The sequence below is a fragment of the Sciurus vulgaris genome, assembly GCF_902686455.1.
Source record: "Sciurus vulgaris genome assembly, chromosome: 10".
NCBI lineage: Eukaryota > Metazoa > Chordata > Mammalia > Rodentia > Sciuridae > Sciurus > Sciurus vulgaris.
Window position 1 is genome coordinate 22,719,596 of NC_136470.1, and position 23,181 is coordinate 22,742,776.

At 31.7% G+C, this 23,181-nt stretch overlaps 1 protein-coding gene across 2 annotated transcripts in view; it reads right to left on the reverse strand.

The window, feature by feature from the left end:
• The window catches only part of NCAM2 (neural cell adhesion molecule 2), a 506,280-nt gene that overhangs the window by 171,979 nt on the left and 311,120 nt on the right, over positions 1 to 23,181 (reverse strand). For both annotated transcript variants that reach the window (XM_079155716.1, XM_079155717.1), the window contains exon 9: positions 1,628 to 1,778. In XM_079155716.1, coding sequence (XP_079011842.1) covers positions 1,628 to 1,778 — 151 coding nt within the window. The remainder of the gene's footprint in view (positions 1 to 1,627; positions 1,779 to 23,181) is intronic.

Below are 23,181 nucleotides of genomic sequence, written 5' to 3' on the forward strand. Positions count from 1 at the left end.
ACTAGCATATTAGCTAGTTTTAAGAGTCTAGTGTTATGAGTCATTCTACCTTACCCTGTCTTGGAAATATCAATAATGCCCATGTTTCATTAGCTCCACTTTTTTGAGTACTTGCAACAGGGATTTAGCAATAGTCTTATATGTCAAATAACTTTAAATTTATTTTTTAAATGCAAAGGGAAATAAATCCTAAATATTATTTTATTAACAGAGTAAGTTGTTCAGCTTTTTTTTTTTTTTTTTTTTGGACAGTTGGAAGAGGCCAGTACTAAGAATTTATCTTAAAAAATTATTGAATGTTTTCTAATGTTAATCATATATTAAAACCTTAAGTTTCTGTTCATTTATATTAACATTAAACAAAGAAACAAGTCATAAAGAAAATTTTGTTCTAAATATACATATTTCAAATTATAAAATATAAACAGGTGAAGTTAGAGAAATACTTTCATTTTTTTCCCCAATGCTGACCTGAAAAATAAATATACCTACAATGATGAAAAAACAGCAGCAAAGAATATTAGGGAGGAAAAATATGTTAAGTAATTTGTTAGCATTACTTCCTCCTTTGTTCATTCTTAATAATATCAAGGGCTATTTGTTGATCTGTTTTTTAAGACCTGTGATGACAATCAAATGACTATTTTGGAAGTGGCCTGATATTAGCACAGTTTATAATTATGTAAAATAATATAGTTAACTTAGGTCAATTCTTAATAAAGTATTTTCTTTCTAAAGGGACTCTCAGTAGAAAATGTATCCTTTTTTTCACAGTTACTATTGCTTTCTATCAATATTAATGTACCAGAAATACGCCGATAGAAATGTTTTGTCAACAAGAGTTATCTCTAACATTTCTACTAACACAGCTATGTTCCTTCAAGCATCAGAGAGTTTCCAACACTGATGGTTCATAAATATTTATTGAGAATGATGCTAAATTTCTTCCTTTTAAAACAACATATATAGTAACTTATTTTAAAATTCTATGCAATGACTTAAAGTGAACTGTGAAAGCCCAGCTTGCATTAACCTTCTTGCTTCTCAATCTCATAGTCATGAACACATTCATTCAAATTTACTTTAACAACATGCCCAGTAATAGTCCTATTTTCAAGACAGATAACAAACACAATTTGGATAAAATATAAGTACTGATATATTTCACTTTATTTATGGTAGTGTTTCATATCTTAAGAAGATGCAAAATAATTCAAAAAAAGAACTTGAATAAGGAATGAAAATGGTCTCTGCATATCTGAGAGCCATGTTATACTTAAAAAGGCACACATAAAAGTCAAAGGAGTTACTGACCATTACCGATAACTGATATGGTTTGGTCGATGCTCAGTTTGGGGTTAAATTAAAAAAAAAAAAAAAAAGAAAAGAAAAGAAAAGAAAGTAATCATTTCAGGATGGACCATTAAATATGCAGCCCTGTGAAATGTTCCTTTACCTCCACTAGATGTCTCTAATAACTGACTTTGCATGTCTACATTCCTTCTAAATGCTTTTCATTAAAGACTGAAACAGGAACTGCACGTGCATTTTGGTTTTCTCACAGAAATCATATTTTTCAAGGCAGACAAAGTTGCTTTAATAAACACACAAATTGAAAGTAACTTACATTCAATATCAAGGTACATGCTCTTTTGATGTCCTCCAATTCTACTGGCTGCTTCACAGTCGTACCTCCCTGAATCTGACAGCTTTACATCTTTAATATGCAGTGATGAGCTTCCGTGATGCCCTTTGACTTCGATGCGGCCGTCTGGGCTCTGTTTACATTGATTCAGGAAAAAGAAAGATTTTATGCTTGTTTGTCTAAAATGGTCACACTCATGACGCTTATTAAATATTGCATATAAATGAAAATAAACTCACACTGCAATTTTTAAAAATTGCACAAGTACTGTTTCAGCATTTGTATCTATTGTTCTTTAGCTTATCCACTTCATCTGCTGACTTGCTTACAGGGACACTGATATGTAGTAAACACTTGGATACATATTTTATCAAACACTGATATTTAGTATGCTCTTTCCTTTTTAAAAAGTTTTCTTATTCTTCTTGGAAGGATTTTGTTGGTTTCCAATTATATTTCTTGTGAATATAAAGTGCTCACACGGTTTATTCAATGCTGTCTGAAAACTACCAATGAAAATCATACTTCGGCTACACTTTGGTTACATATTTTGTCTTATTCTTCGTTTTTGAATGAGTAAAACTGCATTGCACATAAACAAAATTTACACCATATTCATCAGAGATAAATGATTAAACACATAGTCATCACAATCTAAGGTGTTCTTAGGAAGACACTGGAAACAATATGGAAATGATTAATCATTTATTTCAGGGATATTGATTCAAATCAAGGAATTGCTTACAATTGAATATTGTATAGATTATATTTCCAGTGGGAATTCTTGTTGCAACTTAACTAGCATGTTGTATAGAATTGTTTTCTTCAATCATTTAAACACCTTTATAACACTAATACATAAACACAGCTAATATAGTGATTGAATTTTACTTCAAATAGGAAATATAGCAGACTTTTAACATTTTATAATTCATTAGAAAATATACTTTACTATTTTTGATTGATTTTTTCAGTGTTTGAAGTGTTAGTGCCTCAACAAATTATTATATACTATACATATGGTTTGAAAAACGTCTTTATCTTACAAAATTATTAGTTTTCTATGTGACTGAGATTCACATAAATTTCAGTACATGTGTGAAAATTGTTTCATAAAAACCTGATCTGTGATTATTATCAAATAATTTTTTATTCATATCAAAGACTATTTCAAAGATATTTTTCCATCATAATATTGATTAGGGGCACAGTAGAATCACTTTCTTGTCTTAATTTAATTTATTAATATAGTTATTAGGTGATTTTAAATCTAATTTAAATTGGTAATTTAATAATTAAATTATCTAGTTACTCCTATTTTGTTTACTATCAGAAAGATGGTGTTCAAAACCAAACAACTTAGATTAGAATTTCTATACTAAAAATGTATCTACCAAAATCTAAATATTGCCAAATTATATCTAATTTTCAAGATGTTCAGTTGTCAAATATATTTAATTAGCTGAAAGGACAGAAAATGAAAAATCAACAGAAGTCTAAAATTGGAATGAGTAAATCCAAAAGCCAAATTTACCAATTTCTTACACAAGAGAAATACAGGATTTTCATAGTCTCATGCCTCTGAGCCAGCCTTCTTTCTTTAAGCACTGACTTCTCTGGTTCACATTTGCCCAGTGTTCTCTCAATTTCACTTTACTAACTACCCCTTAGTCTCTGCTGCAGATTCCTCTCACTGTGGAGGAACCCTGGATTCTATCCTGGATTTTATTCTCTTTTCAATGCACACACTTCATTTAGGCCCTGTCTTGCCTGCATGCAGCTAAACTGAAGCCCTTTGATGGATCTTCCTCCAGTCAGAAACTGTCGTCTTTCCTTGGAGATGTAGAGTCAGACATCTCACTTCCAGGGCATGATCCTTTGAGATCTACCTCAAATCAGAATGCACAGGTCTAAAATCATCAGCTCCCTTACATAGCACAATGTGTTCTTTTTTTCAGGGAATGATAGTAACTATTTTCTAAGACCCAATCTATATACTATGTGCTCATTCTTAGATAAGTCTCTGAAATTTTATTTATTTATTTATTTATTTATTTATTTATTTATTTTCCAAGGCTGAAAAGTGTGAGTCTGCCAACATTCTCAACTTTATCCTTTTCTGTTTTCAGAAACAATATTTCCTTCAACCTTTCTGCTTTCCACCTCACCTGTTCACAGTCTTTTGTTGCACTGCTTTGAGCATAATGACAGATGTCTCTGGATTTCAGAGAGAACAATTATACTTTCAGGTTGAACATGACCCAGAAGGACTCCCAAACCCTGTAAAAGCCACTGAAAAGATATTGCCTATGTTCTTTGACACAAAGCCATTCCAGCTACAGGTAGTATTTCTTGTGTAGCTGTGTGTGAATAATTTTAAAAAGCAACCAATCTTCTTTTAATTCTCAAGGCAATTTCAAGAATATTTCTTTTCCCTGGTCTCTATAATTGTAAATATTGTATATAAAAATCAGTATGATATTAGTAAAAAAAATTGCTACTTCAAAGTTATTATCCATATGTATAAATTATTAATAGAAATTCTGAAAAAACAGAAATTTTAAGAAAATGTGTGATTCATTGGAAAATTATTATTTTCAGATTTAACAGTGCATTCATAGAGATATGCTATGTGCTTTTAACTCAAATACTTGCACTGGAAGACTAAAGTCATTCCTTCACATATCTGACATTCTAAAGGACATCTCTTTCTTTGTGCTATAAAGAGACATTGCACATATCTGAAAGAAAATTCATTTATATCTTGGCTTTGATTCAATACCTAGAGAAGATTCACTTAAGACATCTGATATTTGATTGAGACAGGTTAATGGACATTTTAGCCATCTACCTAGTATTTCCAGGTTCTATCACTGAATTAAGTAAGGTGATTAGAAAGCAAATTGTCTGACTGTACATTATTATTCCTACCTTTCATAGAAATGCACACTCTGAAATTTGATTTGCTATTATATTCTTTGCCTTTCTAGAAGGTCAGTTTAAAAACTTCTTATCTGAATAGTACTTCAATATTTTATAAATTGATTATAAGCTTAAAGTTTACTGTCCTTTTACGTATTACCTAATCAAATATCTTGAATTCAGTTGCATCTTAAAATTCTGTTGGCAATTTTAGTTGTAGCAAAATTAAAATTATACATAGTGCCATGTACATAGGCTTTTTCTGTGATCTTACCAAACAGGTATTTATTGCCAAATTTAGAATTTAATTGTAATAGAGAGCACATTTGAGGAGCCCTGCATTCCTTCTCCTTCTACACTGTCATTGAAAATATTTGGAGTCATTGATGCCTTTGGCCTTTTGAGAGAGATCTGGATCATGTTGCTGAGACACTTAACAATCGTGTGGGTATTCTGTGCACTTGCTCTACACAAAGCGGGCACTGAGGAGGCGACATCAAGCAAAATGGAATAGTTCTTACTCTTAGTGGCATTAAGGTCTAACTGTGAAGACAGATATTAATTGTAAAATAGTCCACAAATTGTGAAAAGCATCATGCAGGAGCACTGCTATTCCTTCTTGGGGGTTAGTAGAGGAGGGGTATGTTCCCTGAAATACTGAAGTGTGATTGAATCTGAAAATGTTGAGAGGGCTGGTGATAAGGACAGAATTCTAAGCAGACTCTTCCAGGAGACTAATGAAAGAACAGAAATATGCCAGCAGACAAACAGGAGGAGCTAAAGAGATGTAGGGTCTCATGATGTGCATCAGGTGAATAGAGACTGCATGCAGAACCCAAGACAAATGCAGACACAAAACACCTGCATCTAATTTTGTACCCCTGAATTGTATATCATATGCTTCATTCCTAATGGCATTATTTCTCTAGAAAGTCAATTAAACCCAACTTCACATATTTAAACCACCAAGAAAACCTGCTAAAGTGTAGCAAAAAGAAAAATAATCTCCAAATTACCATTATTTATCTAAATTTCTCCAAATTATGTGAGTACTGCATTGAACAATTCCTTCAGTCATCAAATAATTTTAATGGAAAGCTTTTCTTCCCTCCTTATAAGATTCCTATATTTGCTATTACTATCAATTTTCTTTCTTCTGGGCTTGTTCCCAGGTTCCTAATTCTCTATCTTGACTTCATGAACTGAACTTTTGTACAATTACCCTTTCTCCAAGCAGTATAAGTCAGTGCAATGAAGATTAATATGTGCAATAAAAGTTCTGGTTGTTTTTCACAAGGTCCTAGTGCTATTTTCTTTCTCTTTCACAATCAAAATTCATTAAACAAATAAGATTTAATGTGATAATTATAACAGGTAATATGTTGGATAAATGGTAACTGTTATTCAGAATTTTAAGTGTTTTCCACTCATTAGTTATATTATTCCCTATGATTCTACCATGGCATTGGGACTAGTAGCCTCATTTTCAGAAGACTTTAAGGCACAAAACATTAAATTACCTATGCAAGTCCTATAATCTATAGGATATAAGTGATAGCAACTTCCTGCCCAGCCTGCCTTGCCCTAGAGTTTTTGATCTGGAATACTTTTTCTGTATGCCTCACCACATAAGGCAAAATTGTAACGAAGTTAAACTGCACGTGGTAGCACAGCTAGTGGTACACAGGAACTGGACTAAATACTGGGGTTAGAAAACTTGGTAACGAAGGCACAGCTATTGGCACCTCAAGTAAACATGCTTAGAATGGAAATGACAAATTATGATTCATGCTTGTATAGATGTGATTCAGCAAGAAAATCTAGCATGATCTACAGAAGTTAAGAAGAGTTTCTTGCATGTATTTCTAAACAGAAGGACCAATAACAATAATAATCCGCCAAGAGTTTGACAACAAATTTTTAGGCCCACAGAAAAAAATTAAATGTGATTTCTTATTCAAAATGTATTAAAATTTCAAGATGACAAGGGCAGCATAATAAAGTCAGCATTGGGTGCTCCTGAGTGTGGACCTCTGTGCAGTCACACCTGTTGGATGTCCGTAAAGTCAGCTCTGGCCAAGCGAATCAGGACAAAGTAGAAAGGAAATGGAAACTATGTAAGCCTAGACTTGAGAGAAAAAAGTTAGGTTCAAAGAGTTGAAAGAACTTCACTGAAGCTGCCATATTCAACATGATATGAAGAAAGTTAAAGTTGAAGAAGTTAGAGAAATAAAATAGATTCTGATTAAAAAAAAAAAAAAACTCAAAAGTGAAGGGAAAACTAAAAAGAACATGAAAAGAGATGCGACATCATTAGTCCTTAGAGAAATGGAGACCATAACCTTATACTCCTTTCTTCAAACTGGAGTGATCTTAATACAAAAACCTAATAACAAATGTTTGAGTGGATGCAGAGAAGTTAGAAATCTCATACACACCATGTGGGCCTGCAAAATAGTACAGGTTTTTTGAGAAAAGTCTGATAGTGCTTCAAAATGGTAGACCTAGAGTTACCAAATGAATTAACAATTATATTCCCAAGAGAAAAGAAGATGTATATCCACACAAAAACTTGTGCATGAGTATTTATAATAAAATTATACATAAAATCTGAAAGTTAAAACATAACCAAATGTCCATCCACTGATGCATGGTTTAAAAATCCACATAAGGAAATATTTGGCAAAAAAAAAAAAAAAAATGATGTTAAGTGTTTACATTTGCTTCAACTTGGATGAAACTTGAAAATAGTTTTCTAAGTGGAAAATGTCATTAATAAAGGCTAAATATTGAATGACTCCATGTATTTGAATTCTCCAGGATAGGTAAAGCTTTACAAATAAGATGCTGTAATGGTTGACCCGGACTGGCAGGAAAATGGGAGGTGGTGGTAAGTTAATTGGGAATGAGAGACAGAAATGTTCTAAAGTTGATTTGTCTGATGATTCCACAGCTCTATGAATACACTAAAGATTATTAATTGTTAACTTAATGGGTCAATTGTATGCAATCTAAACAATGTAAATTATGTTGAAATCACACTGCTTGAAGACAAGGGGAGGAGTTTGGATGATTTATCAATAATTGGAAAAGGATAAGAAAAAATTCAGGAAGATGAATAAGATGTAAGCATTTGTAATTTGAAAAGATCTCTCTTGCTGCAAGGTGAAGGATAAATTAGAGAGGGTATTATGATTTGAGTGTTTGTATTACCCCCAAATCCATGTGCTGAAATCCTAAATTCCAAGATGATGCCATTAGGACATGACACCTTTGGTAGTTAAACAGTTCATGGCAAAGTATTCTTGACTGGTGTTAGTAACAGTGTCCTCAATCAACATCAAATCTTTCCTGCCAGCCCTTTGAGACTGGATTTCCAGGTCTCCAGATCTATAGAAATAAATTTCTGCTGTTTAAGTAACTTAATTTGTAGTCCTTTGATATGGCAGTTTAAATATACTAAAACAGAGTGGCAATGAGATCCATTGGAAAACTTCAGTGTTAATGTCCTGGGGAAAAGTAGTGTTAGTGGACATGGAGAGAAGTGAGTGGATTCCAGAAATAGATGGAGGAGAAACTGGCAGTGTTTTGTAAATGATTAGAAAAGAAAGGAAAAAAGAAATAAATAGAGGTTTCTGTCAAAGACCTCTAGATGGAAAATATCTTAGTAGATTGTTATATGTATAGCAAAAGATACATATGTATGCATATATGCATATTTTAACATAATCTGCTATATTTTCATACTCTGCATATATTTCATCCCATATTATGAATCTGGTATTTTAAAATTAATACCTAAAATTAAATATGGTAAAATTAAGTGTAAAAATTAGAATAAACCATTCAAAGATGGTTTATTAGACTAGGTGCATTCCAACTAACAATTATCAAAATGCTGATTTCCATGTCACCTGAATATTTCATATGACTTCCTGGATGTGCTATTTTAATATATTAGTTATGGGTATACACTGCAAGACCAAATTGGACACAGTAACATACTGGGTGTATCTCTTGAAAGTATACTGCATGAAATAAGTACTTAGACTACAATCCTGGAGATAACTACTGTACTTAACTGTACCTCAATCTCTCTTTCTGTATAATTCATTAATAAGAGTATAGATTTCATGGGGTTGCTATGCAGATTAAATCAGTGAATATTCATAAAGAGTTCAGCATCCGTTGAGTCCTTTATAAACTGGTACAAAAATCTGATCTCAACTTAAGCAATAAATATATGGGTCTTATGTAACTAGTTATTTTATTTTGTTTTCCAAAATTATTCTACGTATATTCTATCCCAAAAAGAAATAATGATTCTCCCATCATCCACTTAATTAACAATGCATTATTGCTGCCGGACATGTTTCTTGATCCCAGGAATGGCATGCAAATTATTTTTACACAATATATTCCATTGGAAAAATGTGAGATATTCAGTAAAGAGTAAAGTCATAATCAGTGTAAAGGACTACTTGAGGGCAAGAAAATCACTGTCATGGTTTAGACATGAAGTGTCCCCTAAAAGCTCATGTATAAGACAATGCAAAAATGTTTAGAGGCAAAATGATTGAATTATGAGAGGTTTGACTTAATCAATGCATTAAATTCCCTAATAGGGATTAGCTAGGTGGTAACTATAGGCTGGCAGGTGTGGCTGGTGGAGGTGGGTCATGAGGGGTTACATTTGGGTTATGTATTTTGTTATTGGTGAGCAGAGTTCTCTGCTTTCTGTTGCCCTGTCTTGATCTGTTTTCCTCTGCTATACCTTTCTGCCATAATGTCCTGTGTTAGCTTGGGCCCTGAGGAATGGAGTTGGCTATCTATGGACAAAGAATTCTGAAACCAAAAACCCTCAAATAAACCTTTCCTCCTTCAATTGTTCTTGTCAGGTATCTTGATCACAGCAGCAAAATACTGACCAAAACAATCACTACTAGTAAATGATAAAACACATCACACAATCCCATTTGTTTGTTATCACAATTATTTATGATCATTAATTATTATTGGAATTCTAAAGAAGTAAATTAGAAAAAGGAAAATGTGAACATACAGTGTGTATCATAATTTTGGCATACATATTGGTTTCTCTGAGAAAATATTTTTTAACTAATATTTTTATGTTGTATCTTCCATGAATAATTTTAACTGAATGAGAAAATAAATATTTGATACTGTCATTATTTAGAAAATTCAGTACATGTGAATAGGAGATAAAAGTATGGTACTGGAATAGAAATCCAGCACTTAGAAAATCCAACTGAGTCCAGATATCTATCTATGCAACATTTTGTTTTTACAAATGTTAAGAAGTAGAGAAAAATACGATGATTTTGGACTTCCAATGTTGTGGCGTATTGTTTATAATTGGAAAGAAAGTATGAATGGGCATCAATAAGGGATAAAGAAAGAGGTCAAGAAAATACTGAGATCTCAAAATTACATCTATTGTGAGGTGAAATTAAGTTTCATGTCACACCACAATGAAAATATTAAAACAGAGATCTGAAGGAATATAGAAATTGTATTCTAAAACTCTTCCTATTCAACATTATAGCATGGTCAGACATACTGTGATGATTTATGACATACATTTGAATTTAGCACAAAGACACAGATAGCATTTTATTATGTCATACTGTATTTGAAGTAATGCAAGAACCCATAAGAACAGCATTATTTCAAGGTCTTGAGGAAGCCACAGGTCATATGCTTCAACATTGTTTAATCCAAAATTTAAAAATTTTTACTATCTAACCCAATTATCAATGTTTCTTTTTGGAAAGAAGATACATATTAAAACTGCTAGAATTAAAATGGCAAAGTATTGGTAATTATTAAAGCTGGGTGATATATACATATGGGATTTCTTGTGCTATTCTCTGTGGTGTCTTGTTTTAAAATTGCATTTTGCATTTTACCATGGAAATTTTCAAATAGCACACAACAGATGAAATCTATTCCTGCAGGCTTTTTCCTGAATCAACAGAACATGTGCAGCATACCAGAATCCAGATTCTATTCCAGAGCTTGCTGCTACAAACCCAGAAGTTTTTGTATTGAAAAACCCTAAGATTTGGGTGACATTTGTACTACAGAGTTGCCATAGTACAGATTGAGTAATGCAGAGAATTTAATACTTGTTTCTTTTACCCATGGTAGTAAAAAGTAAATGAGGCTCAGTACTAGGTATATAGTAACTATTTTGATACTCAGTAATATTGTAATTATAGGTCATATAATTAAAATTATAGACAAATGTTATTTAAACATGAAATTAAGGAAACACAAATACCCACCAGAAGTAGATCAATAATGTCATGTGATGCACTTTCAAAATGCATGATGTACAGACTATCTTAAGTAAAGGTTAATATGGTCATCATTACACTTGTCCTCTAGTCTGTTTTTATATAACTCCCCATAAATAATTCAGTGAGAATGGCTTCATTTGTTTCTCTTAATGATCAATGTGAGGTCCAACACATTGTAAATTTTATCCTGTTGCCATGATTGTTTAAATTCAGAGAATAAATCAGGCACCTCTAAATCCATTGTGACTATAAAGATAAGATCTAACAGGTATTTTAAATTGTCACTAGTTGCAAAGTCACAGTTAATGTCAGAAAATGTAATGCATTTGCCATCTAGTGACCACATTTTGTCACAGATATCAGAATTCTTACATTGTACAAAAAAATCATTATTTGTTTCATTGAACTGATGCCACCAGATTGAAACTACACAGCAAGACATATAAAATTCCTTTCCTTGTAACTATCATATTATGCTAACTTATGTGATTAAATATCTATATAATTGAAATCATAAAACATTTTATGTATCTGATAGAACTGTATTATGTATATTATAGTAATACATTTTTTAATATAAAGTTTGCAATGGTTTCATGTACTGTATTTTGGTGCCTTATAAATAAATATATTTGGGGTGGTAAGCCAAGAAGCTGAAAAACATACCCATATAACTATGCTTTGAACTCTTTCTCAATTTGTCCTATGGTCTATAATTTAGGAAATATTTTCACAGGACATGAGTGGAAACAAAAATTACCCACCAACCACCAATATTAGAACATCACAATTTTATCAAATCATTTTTTGTTATTCACACATGATTACAACCTGTATCAAGAAGGTGAGTGCTTAAAAATTAAAACTGCAGATGACAAATAGATGAACTGCATTGAGATGCATGAGTTTGATTTCAGTTTGACTTCTTTTGAAGTAAATAAATTAATTCTCCATAAAAAAGTTGTTAGTTTGCAAATATCTTCTTATATTCTATAGATTGTCATTTCACTCAAAATGTTCAATAGGAAAAGAACAAATGACCCAATTTAAAAATAGGTACTAGGACCAAATATACAATTTTGAAAAGAAGACATGCAAAAGGCAAGCCCATTTAAGAAAAATTCTCAACATCATGAAGCGTTAGGTAAATGCAAATCAAAATTACACATTATCACCCCATTCTAGTAAGCATGGCTATTATCAAATTACTAAAGAGCAACTGTTGGTGAAGATGTGTAGAAAAGGGAACATTTGCATTTTATTAGCGGAAATGTAAATTAGTAGAGCCACAATGAAAAATGGAAAGCATATGGAAGCTCTTCAAAAATTAAAACTAGAATTACCCTTTCAACCAACAATCCCCAAACTGGATATACATACAAAGTAAGAGAAATCATTACGGTGAAGAGACACCTATACTCCCATGTTGACTGCATCACTCTTGAAATTAGCCAATAAACGGAAACAATCCACAAGTCCATCAACTGATTAATGGATAAAGAAAATATCACACACACACACACACACACACACACACACACACACACAGAGAGAGAGAGAGAGAGAGAGAGAGAGAGAGAGAGAGAGAGAGAGAGAAACACACAGCATTTTCACTGCCATGAACAAAACACCTGACAAGAATAATGGAGAGGAGGAAAAGCTTATTTGGTGCTCAGGGTTTCAGGGGTTTCTGTCCACAGATGGACAACTTTATTCATCTAGGTCAGAGGTGAGGAAGAAGATCAGGGCAGAAAGGTACAGAAGAAAGCAGCTCAGAACATGGCACCAGGAAGAACAGAGAGAACTCCACTCACTATGTACAAAATATAACCCAAAGACATGCCCCCAATAACCCACCTCCTCCAGGCACACCCTACCTGCCTACAGTTAACAACCAGTTAATCCCTATTAGCGCATAAATGCACTTATTAGGTTAAGGTTCTGCTAACCCAATCATTTTACCACTGAACTTTCTTACATTGTCTCACACATGAGTTTTTTTGGGGTACCTAATATCTAAACTATAACACACACACACACACACACACACACACACGTGTGTATGCGCATGAGCGCACACAAAAGAATATTATTCAGGCACAAAGAGAAGGAAATCCAATCATTTGTTACATATGCATGGAATTATTAATAATTATGTTAAGTGAAATAAACAAGTCAGTAAAAGGTAGGCACTACATGATCTCACTTATATATTGAATTTAAAAAAGAAAGTTGATCTCATGGAGGTTGGAAATAGAATGGTGGTTAACAGGCTGGAAAAGTAGGGTCAAGAGAGAATCAAGAAGAGTTGATAAATGCATATAAAATTAGATAGGAATAAGAAGTTCTCGTGTACAATTATACAGTTGCATGGCTGCAAGTAATGATAACACACTGTATATTTCAAAAATCAGAAGGGAAGATTTTGAATCATTGCACCATAAAGAATTGATAAATGCTTGAAGAGATAAATATGTTTATCCTGATTTAAATATAACACAATGTACATATGTATAAAAAGTCATATGGTATCTCATACTATGAGACAATTTGAAATATGACAACAATTTTCGCTTTTATATGAGTTAACAGAAACAAACATAATAAAGATTATTTGAAAACAAGAAAATTAAAACAAAATATGCTAACCAAACTTCTTAAAATTGTTAAAAATTAATTAAAGGAGAAGGAATACTTCAGTTAGCATATAATAGAAGTTATTAAAATAAAAATGTGTAGGAGAAGCAGGTTTTGAAACATTGACGAGCTATGAGCTACATATTTTTAAACAAAAGATTTATTAAGATACTTCCCCTGTGTGGGATAAATGAATCCATAATTTGACCCTAACACAGGACAAGATACAGAATGGACTTTGTAAAATACACTAAGATCATATAAAGCATTCTATATTACATCCCTTTCTCTAACATAATTTTAAAACAATTATGGACCAGAGAGTTTTGTGATGAACTTTTATAGGAATATTTATCAATCACTAGATGATAAAAATGAATTATGAGCATTATTATTACAGAAAAGTCTGATGAAATGAGCTCTAGAGACCCATGAAGCATAGATAATCTGGGAAGTTACTGGTATTTTTGCTACAAAACATAAAATCACGAGAAACAGCCCTCATCAAGCTTCTAATTGTGTGTTGGTTTATGCAGACATAAGAAGTGTTTGAGTTAATTATATGACAGGGCAAATTGCTGAAAATTTTGTAAGAAGATATTAAAAGTATACTACTTGGTGGTAAAAGTATGTCATGTGCTATCTCAGTGCTGGTTAAAACAACCAGCTAGTCATATTTCCTACAATTCAGGAAGCTATGGGTAAAGATATAATGAACTCCCAACATCATCTCCTCTATCATACACAACAAAATTCTGTAGTTCTAGTGTCTGCTAATCTTGTGCTTTTATCAAATTTTGCATAAATATTAACATTTGTCCCTAAAGGAGATTTTAATTTGTAGATAAACAAATTATTAATTTGCAAAGCATAGGGATTATATCTATATAGACATGCTGCTATAACTTCAATATTATCAGAGTTCATAATACATTCCTGGGTATGGTGAACTTTGAAAATGCAAATGTATTTCTAAACAATTATGGAATTTCATGTACAATTAATATTTTAAAATATTCTCTCACTTTAGAAGTTAAATAACTGGGCCACATATTATCCTTAATTTAAAGAACCCATCAATCGATCTGAAGATGCTCAGAACTCACACTGGTTAAAAATCACTTGCTTTTCATATTGATTTCACTTTCACATTTCAAAGAATCTTGGCCACTCAAAACATAATTAGAAACTATAGTAATTACATCTAAGTTTTGAGAGCATTTTCATTGCCCTTATGACTAAATGTGTACTCAGTGTTCTGGATGAGAAAAGTATATATGACATTCAAAAGACTGCTATGTGAATGGATTCATGGAGGAGGCATTAACTTTCATTTAGTTAAAATGAATTGATTTTTTTAAGGATTTTAAAAATATTTTTAGTTGTTGATGGACGTTTATTTATTTATGTGCAGTGCTAAGAATCAAACCCAGTGCCTCACACATATTGGGCAAGTGCTCTACCACTGAGCCACAGCCCCAAGCCATGAGTTGATTTTTATGGTAAGATGTAAGTGCATACAAGAAGTAACAGGGATAAGAGGAGTGCCATGTAGGTAACAACAGCTAATTCTGAATCATATATGAGAATATAGAAACCTTCTAGATAGAATACAGTCTATGAATTACATTCTTAATATATTTTATGAATTACATTCTTTATTTATAGTCATCATACAATGAGATTAGGATGACTAAAGGATAAGTAAGTGGATGAGAAACTGTACAAAGTTCTATTGGAGGTTTTAAATTTGAGACATTTACTTATTGTCCAAATGAAGTTGTTTGGTTGGACATAGAGTTCAATGGTACTAAAATTAGTAGATTTCAAAATCAATTAAAGTCATGACACTAGACAAGAAGACCAAGGGAGTAAGTACAGTTAGAAAAATTCAAGAATGGACTCCAAACTTGGTCCTTTAGTTATTTAGAGTTTAATAAGAGAACAAGGACAAAAAAGAGATTTGTAGGAGTGAACAGCATGGTAATAGAAAATCCAGGTGTGTGTACTAGAAACCAAATAACATGCTTCATAGAAGACATTGTTTAACTGCATCATTACTGCTGCTAGACAAAAAAAAGACAAGTCCCAATAATTTATCATTAAGTTTAAGAAAGTCAACATTGTAAACTTGCCAGAGAGTTTCTGTGGAGTAATGGGGTCAAAGTCTAATTGGAGTACATTTGAGAAATAATTGGAAGAAACCTGAAGAGAGTAAGATTCAACATTTTCAAGGGATTTTGCTGTGAATTGAAGAGTAATATACGACTTCAGCATCTGTTTTTTGGCATCTATGTCTATTCGCACCTACAAATGCACATATGTGTGAAGGACGTTGTATGTTTACTGAGAGAAATAACATTTTCCAATGTTCATGGGAATAAATAATGAGGTATGTGGTACAAAAAGGGTTGGGGATTCAGAGATGAATTTCTGGACTGATGATATTTATGATGATATTTATCAGAAGATGACTTGTAACATCCACAAAATACTCCAGAGATTTCATTTATTGTAATATTTAGGTTCAGCCAATGTATAAGTACAGATGTACAAGTCTCGGTTTAGTCAAGCTTTCTTTTGATTGCTTTCTAGTTAATTAGTAAAAGAGGAAGTGAGTTATTAGCTGAACCTTGGGGAATAGAGGAAGTTTGTAAATTTAAGCATAGAGGAAATTGTATTAAGTAGTATTCTAAAACTGTGGCTTAAAAACTGGACCAGGATTTGCAGTTCCCTGATAGCTAACATTACAGTTTAGATATGAAGTGTCCCACAAAAATCTCATGTGTGAGACAATGTAAGAACATTCAGAGATGAAATGATTAGCTTGTAAGAAGTATGACTTAATTGGTGGGTTAAACCACTGATATAGATTGACTTGATGTTAACCATAGGCAGGTAGAATGTGGTTGGAAGCAGTAGGTCACTGGGATTGTGACTTTGGGGTTTATATTATGTCCCTGGTGAATGGAGTTCTTTCTTTCTCTACTTCCTGGTTGCTATGTTCTGAGCAGTTTTCCTCCATCATGCTCCTCTGTCATGATAGTTTACCTCACATTGGGTCCAGAATTATGGAGTCAGCTGACCATGGACTGAACCTCTGGACCCATGAGCCAAAATAAACTTTTCCTCCTTGGTGTTAGTCTTGTCAGTAATATTTGTCCCAACAATGCAAAAGCTAACTTAAGCAGTTAATGGTCTTGAGCAATATTACACATACTTGTTGGCAATTCATAGTTCTTTTGATATAGGCCTATTCAAACAATTTGCCCATATTTAATTACATAACTTTTTTGTTACTAAGATTTTTTAGTTTGTCATGTATTCTGGATATTAATCTTGCGCAGATAAGTACTTGGTAAGTTTTTTCTCCAATTCTGTAGGTCACCACTTTACTCTATTGATTGTTTCCTTTGTAGAAGCTTTTTAGTTTGATATTATCCTATTTATCTATCTTTGCTTTTATTTCCTATGTTTTGGGGACATATCAGTTAGAATGGGATAGTGTGTACTAGAGGACAAAAAGGGTAGAGGAAAGGAAGAGGGAGGAAGCAGGTTAGATAACAGGTACAAACTTGAATTACATAGAAAGAATAAGTTTTTGTGTTCAACTATAGTTATAATAAATTAACTATATAAAATTAACTATATAACTATATTAACTATATAATAAATTAACTATAATTTATTAAATATATAATAAATTAACTCTATATTAAATATAGTTATAATAAATTAACTGTATATTTAATTATGATCTATATATAATATATATATAATTAACTATATGTAATTATGATCATCTAGAAGAGAGGAGTTCAAATGCTCCAAATATAAGTAAATGATTAGGAAGGAATTGCTAATAATCCTGATTTGATAAGTGTCTACTATAGACATCTGTTGAAGTATCACACTGTATTACATTAAGAAATATAATTAATATATGCTAGTAAAATAATAAAATTTAATTAAAAAAAAGAAAATAAGGGTAGAATTCCAGTAAGTACATAGAACAGTAAGTTATGGGTCACAATGTTAAAGAGACCATTGAAAATGATGGTGGGCTTTTATCCTGGTAAATTCAGCTGTGCTACTTTACCTAAAGAACAGGCATGAAGCTAAATTTAACCATAACTGCCATCTCATCAAAAATGTTTTGGGAAACAAGAACAAATTAAAGAGTGTATAAAAGGCACTTATTGTTATAATAAGACAATGAAATTTAACCCAAGGATTAAAAGAAGTGAGCAAGGTGGATGATATGGATCAGGGGAAAAAATAGTAGAATCAATAAATATTAGAATTATATTATTTCTTTCTGTTTGAAAGACTATAAAATGTATATCTTACATATCGATGTATTCTGAAATATTCATATGAAAACATGATACCCAATAATGAAAAATCTACAAAGCATGACACAAAAAAGAAGCAATGATGATCTCATGACATCGATCACAATAATATAACATCACAGCCAACAAAGATTCTCATGTAAGACATTTTCTTTTTTCCTAAATGAGGACAAGCTACAAAATAAATAGCTAATCGCTGATAACTGAAGATCTTGCTTAGTATATCTTATTTGTTTCCTGTATGAGAAGCCATGAGTCAAGAGCAATGAATGTATTGTAATAACTGTATTAAGGTAATTGTCACTGCCATAATTTCAATTTTATTCCTTAATTGTCATGTTGTCATATTAATTCCATGTATATATTTTTGTGGCATGCTTAACCTTGACAATGGAGTTCATCGAATGCATTGTTTTGCTGCAAGAATTTTTTTAGAATATTTACTCAAATATTTTCATAGTTATTATGTGTTTACTTATTCAAATTTATTTTTCTTACATATATTTTAGAATTTGTACCCAAGTATCTACATTGTTGTATATGCATTCATTTAAATTTATTTCATCTTAATGTTTAAATTTAGTTTATATTACTCACTAAAATCACACATACATAATCCAAAATTATTTTTACGGGATAAATTGCTAATTTTGTTAATTCTCCTAATATTCATTTTAGCTGGAATATTTTATATTTTCTTAAAGATTAGGAGTAGATTGCTTCATAAGAAGAATAATTCTGTATGTAGGATATTTTGTATATAAAAAAGAAAATAATGTATTTTCTGCTATGTATCCACATTAAAATTGCTTTCTTTATATCAATAACATTTTCCTCAAAGCAATTATTATATAATTCTGAAGTACTATCATACTGTCTTATAAGCTAGATGACAGTTCTTTAAAAATGAGTATTCTTATGATAGATTTCAAAATAATGCATTAGTGAATGATGTTTTCAGAAAAGAACAATGCCATTTTCATTTTAAAAATATTTCACAGAATTCTCTCAAAAATAGGATGTGTTTAACGTATGACTAGACTTCTTTGATAATCTTTATTCAAGCTGTGGGCTGGAAAAGATTTCTAGAAGTTGAAAATGATCGAAACCCCAGCTCTCAGCAAGCTCAGAAGCATCAAGGAAGATTTCCAGCACAGCTAATTATATTCTACCACCTACATCAGATGGGGAACAGAGGTATCCATTTTGCCTATTGCCCAGCAGGGACCTATATTATTGCTCTCAGAGCAGTAGCATGAAAAAAAAATGCATTAGGTAGATCTTAAAAATGTCATTGAAATAAAAAATCCTTCAGAAAAGCCCATTATCTCTGGAAAGAAAAAAAAAAAAAAATACACGTGTTAAAATCTACAGGTGCCAGGAGTTGTTGGTATGCTCTTTAGCATTCTTCTCTACAGTAAGAAATTGATTCTTTTTTCTCCAATTTATAGAAGTACTAAAGTAATCTTGCTGTTCATATTTGTTGAGTTATAAAGAAAAGCTAAGTAGAATAAGGGAACTAGAAGAACATGGTCTCATTATACAATAAGTGATTAGAAAACCATGAGCTAAAAAACTAGTAAATATTTAAATTTTATCCAGTGTGGCATGGGAATAAAAATGATATCTTTCAACTTATATATGCTGAAAAAACTGAGAGACTGTATAAGGAAAAAATGAGAAATTGTAGAGGGTTTGTAAACCATGAGCCTCAATTTACTTACAGGTCATGGATTAGATAAATTGATGTTGCAATTGAAATGTACAAGTAATTTATTAATTCCTACTATATAAACTTGGAATGCCAAAGATAACATGATTAGAAAGCCATGGGTTACATGAATTAAATTCCTTTGTATAATATTAGACATTTATATAGTAATCTCTCAACACAGATGATCTCTACAGGGCATACACACAAGTACCATCTCTCATTATTTTGAAAATATAGCTCTTTTTTCTCCTTAAATTGTTTTAAAGTTTGATTAGCATGGAATAATTATATGCATTTATGTGTTACAGTGTGATAATGCAATACATATGTGTAATATGTACTGCTCAAATCAGGGTAATTAATATTTATATTTCTTTATTACTTTGTGTTTGGAAACATTGAGTACCTCTCTTCTGGTTATTCATTGAGAACTCATCCCCAAATATTCTTTAATCCCTATCAAAAATTTAGCATATTAGAAGATCTAAAGTGTGAGATTCAGTCAGCTCTCAGATCTTAGGGAGTAAGGCTCACTCATGTCTATGTATATACAGCTCCTTATACAATTGTGATATACAGACATAGTACAACCACACATGAGAGTAAACATTGCACTTGTCTCTTTGAATCTTATGTCATTTAGCATGATATTCTCCAGCTCTATCTATTTACCAATAAATGCTATAATTTCATTCTCCTTTAAGACTGAGTAAAACTCCATTGTCTATATATCCCACATTTTATTTATCCCTTCTTCTATTGAGGAGCACCTAGACTAGTTCCATTATTTGGCAATTGTGTTTTTCCCTGCTACTCACATTGGTATGCATACATCACTATATTATGCTGCTTTTAGTTCTTTTGGATTAATACCAAGGAAAGGGATAGCTAGGTAGTATGATCGCTACATTCCCAATTTTTGAGGAAGTTTCATATTACTTTTGAAAATGGTTGTACTAAGTTTCAGTCTCTTCAAAAATCTAGAAGTGTACATTTTCCCCTACCCTCTTACAAACAATTATTGTTATTTGTATTCTTGATGAATGCCATTCCAACTGGAGTAAGACAAAATCTCAGTGAAGTTTGATTTTCATTTCCCTGATGGAAGGGGTTATTGAACACTTTTTATATATTCCGTGGCCATTTGTATTTTTTCTTTTGAGAAACGTATGTTTAGATCACTTACTTGTTTATTATTGACTGGGTATTTGGGTTTTCTTTCTTTTTTTGGTGTGATTTGAGAACTTTATATATCCTGGTCATTAATCCTCCGAAAATTGTCTGACAAAGATTTTTTCCCTTCATGTATGCTCTTTTCTCACATTTTTAATGTTTTCCTTTACTATATAGAAGATCTTTAATTTGATGTCATCCATTCATTGATTCTTGGTTTTATTTCTTGGGCTTTAGGAGTTTTATAAAAGAAGTAGGTGCCTGCATCAGTATGTTTTCTTCTGATAGTTAACAGTGATTCTGGTCTAATTCCTGGGTCTTTGAAGCACTTGGAGTTGATTTTTGTTCAGGATGAGGCATAGGAATCTAATTTCATTCTCCTACATATGCATATCCAGTTTTCCCAGCACCTTTTTTTAATAAGGTTCTCTTTTCTCTGCAGGTTTTTGGCATCTTTGTCAAGGATCAACTGAGTGTATCCATGTAGATTTATCTCTGTGTCATCTATTCCATTCCATCGGTCTTTATGTTTGTTTTTATGCTAACACCATGCTAAATTTGTTATTATAACTCTGTAGTATAACTTGAGATCAGGTGTTTTCATGTCTCCAGGTTTGCTCTTGTTGCTCAGGATTACTTTGGATCTTCTAGATGTTATTCTTCCTTACAAATTTTAGGACCATTTTTTTCTAGTTCTGTGAAGAATGTCATTGGTATTTTGACTGGGGTTGCACTGAATCTATAGATTGTGAAATATTTTATTTATTTTCTTTTTTGCATTAAGATTCTCTCATTAACTTTTTTGACTTTCTTGTTTATTTCCATTTTAATCTCTTTTTTATTATTCTTAAAATCGGCCTCTAAGAATTATCAATAACTGAATCCCAAGAGACACTTCAGCATTCAGTAAAAAGATAACAAATAATACTCCTCAAGAATATAATAAAACACATGTGTATGATATATGTCTAGAAGTAGAGAGTATTAATAATGATAAATAAAACATATACTGTCCTCTATTCTTTCTTTCCTGAAACTATTTTTCATTTTTTCTATTTCTTCACTTTCTATTGGTGCGCTATAGTTGTACATATTGATAGATTTTTTTTGTTACATATTCACACATGCACACAATATATAAAGAATATAATTTGGCCAGCATCAGTTCCCCAGCATTCCCTCCCTTCCTCCTACCCCTTGTCTCTTTCCTCTACTGATCTCCCTTTGAGTTTTAGGAAGTCCACCTCAACTTTTCCTTTTTCCTCTCCAGCTTCCGCGTATGAGAGAACACACAGGGCTCTTAACATTCTGAGTCTGACTTATTTTGCTTAACTGTCCTTCATTATTAAAGAAACTGATACAAATATGCCAACATAATTTTCATATCTTAACTACCAAATTACCAATTTTACTTGAACCTTTAAAATGTGTGCAGATATCTAAATCTTTACAGATTTTATTAAATCAATCATTGTGAACATTTTGTCTCATTTTGGTTATAATGACATAAAGGAGGGAAGAAGATTAAAAATATTCCCCTATCTCATAAGGACATTGTCATTAATTATACTACCACTTTTAAGCTTTTTTTTTTTTTTTAAATCAGAATGTAAGCAACTTTCTGAAGCATGAAACAAATTAAGAGGAGGTATTCTGGTAAGAGTAGACAGCTTCCAATATGCACCAACACAGAAGTCTATTAGTCAAGCAAATTGAATTAGGTCTATGAAAGCCTGAAAAAATATGCCAAAGCTATAATTTGCCATGTGAAAGTATATTTCCATACTCAAAATTTATATTTTTACATGAAAATTGTATATTTCAAAATTGCACATTCATCAAGAAAAGCTTGCTAATTTTGAATGTTTTGATTCCAATGCATTACCTAAATTGAATTTACCATGATTCAGAAAATTTTTATTTTTCACTACTATATTCATGGTGCCTAGACTAGTACATTCAACGAAGCAGCCTTTAATAATTTGTTGGGCATTGTTAAGTGATTTGGGGCAAGTAATAAAGGAAATATTTGTCACATTAATTCCTATCTTTTTAAGATTTGTTTTATTGCTTACATTTTATGAAACTTATCTAAAGTAGTTTCATTTGCTTAAGAATGAACAAAAGAGAAACAGAAAAAAGACTAATATAACTTTCATGTGTTTGGTAGTAAAAAACTAAGACTTTTTTTCCAGTAGAATCTTTCTTGTGAGGTGAAAAGTTCATTCTACTGTCTTCTGTATTCAAATAAAATTAGTTTGACTAAATAATTTTTAAAATATGAGATTTCTTTAAGTCCAGATCTATAGCCCACTTCCACAAAGAGCAATATTAAATTGCAATAAATATTTGTACATACATATATATATAATGTATTTTAATGTCCTGGAGCATAAAACTATATTATGATAA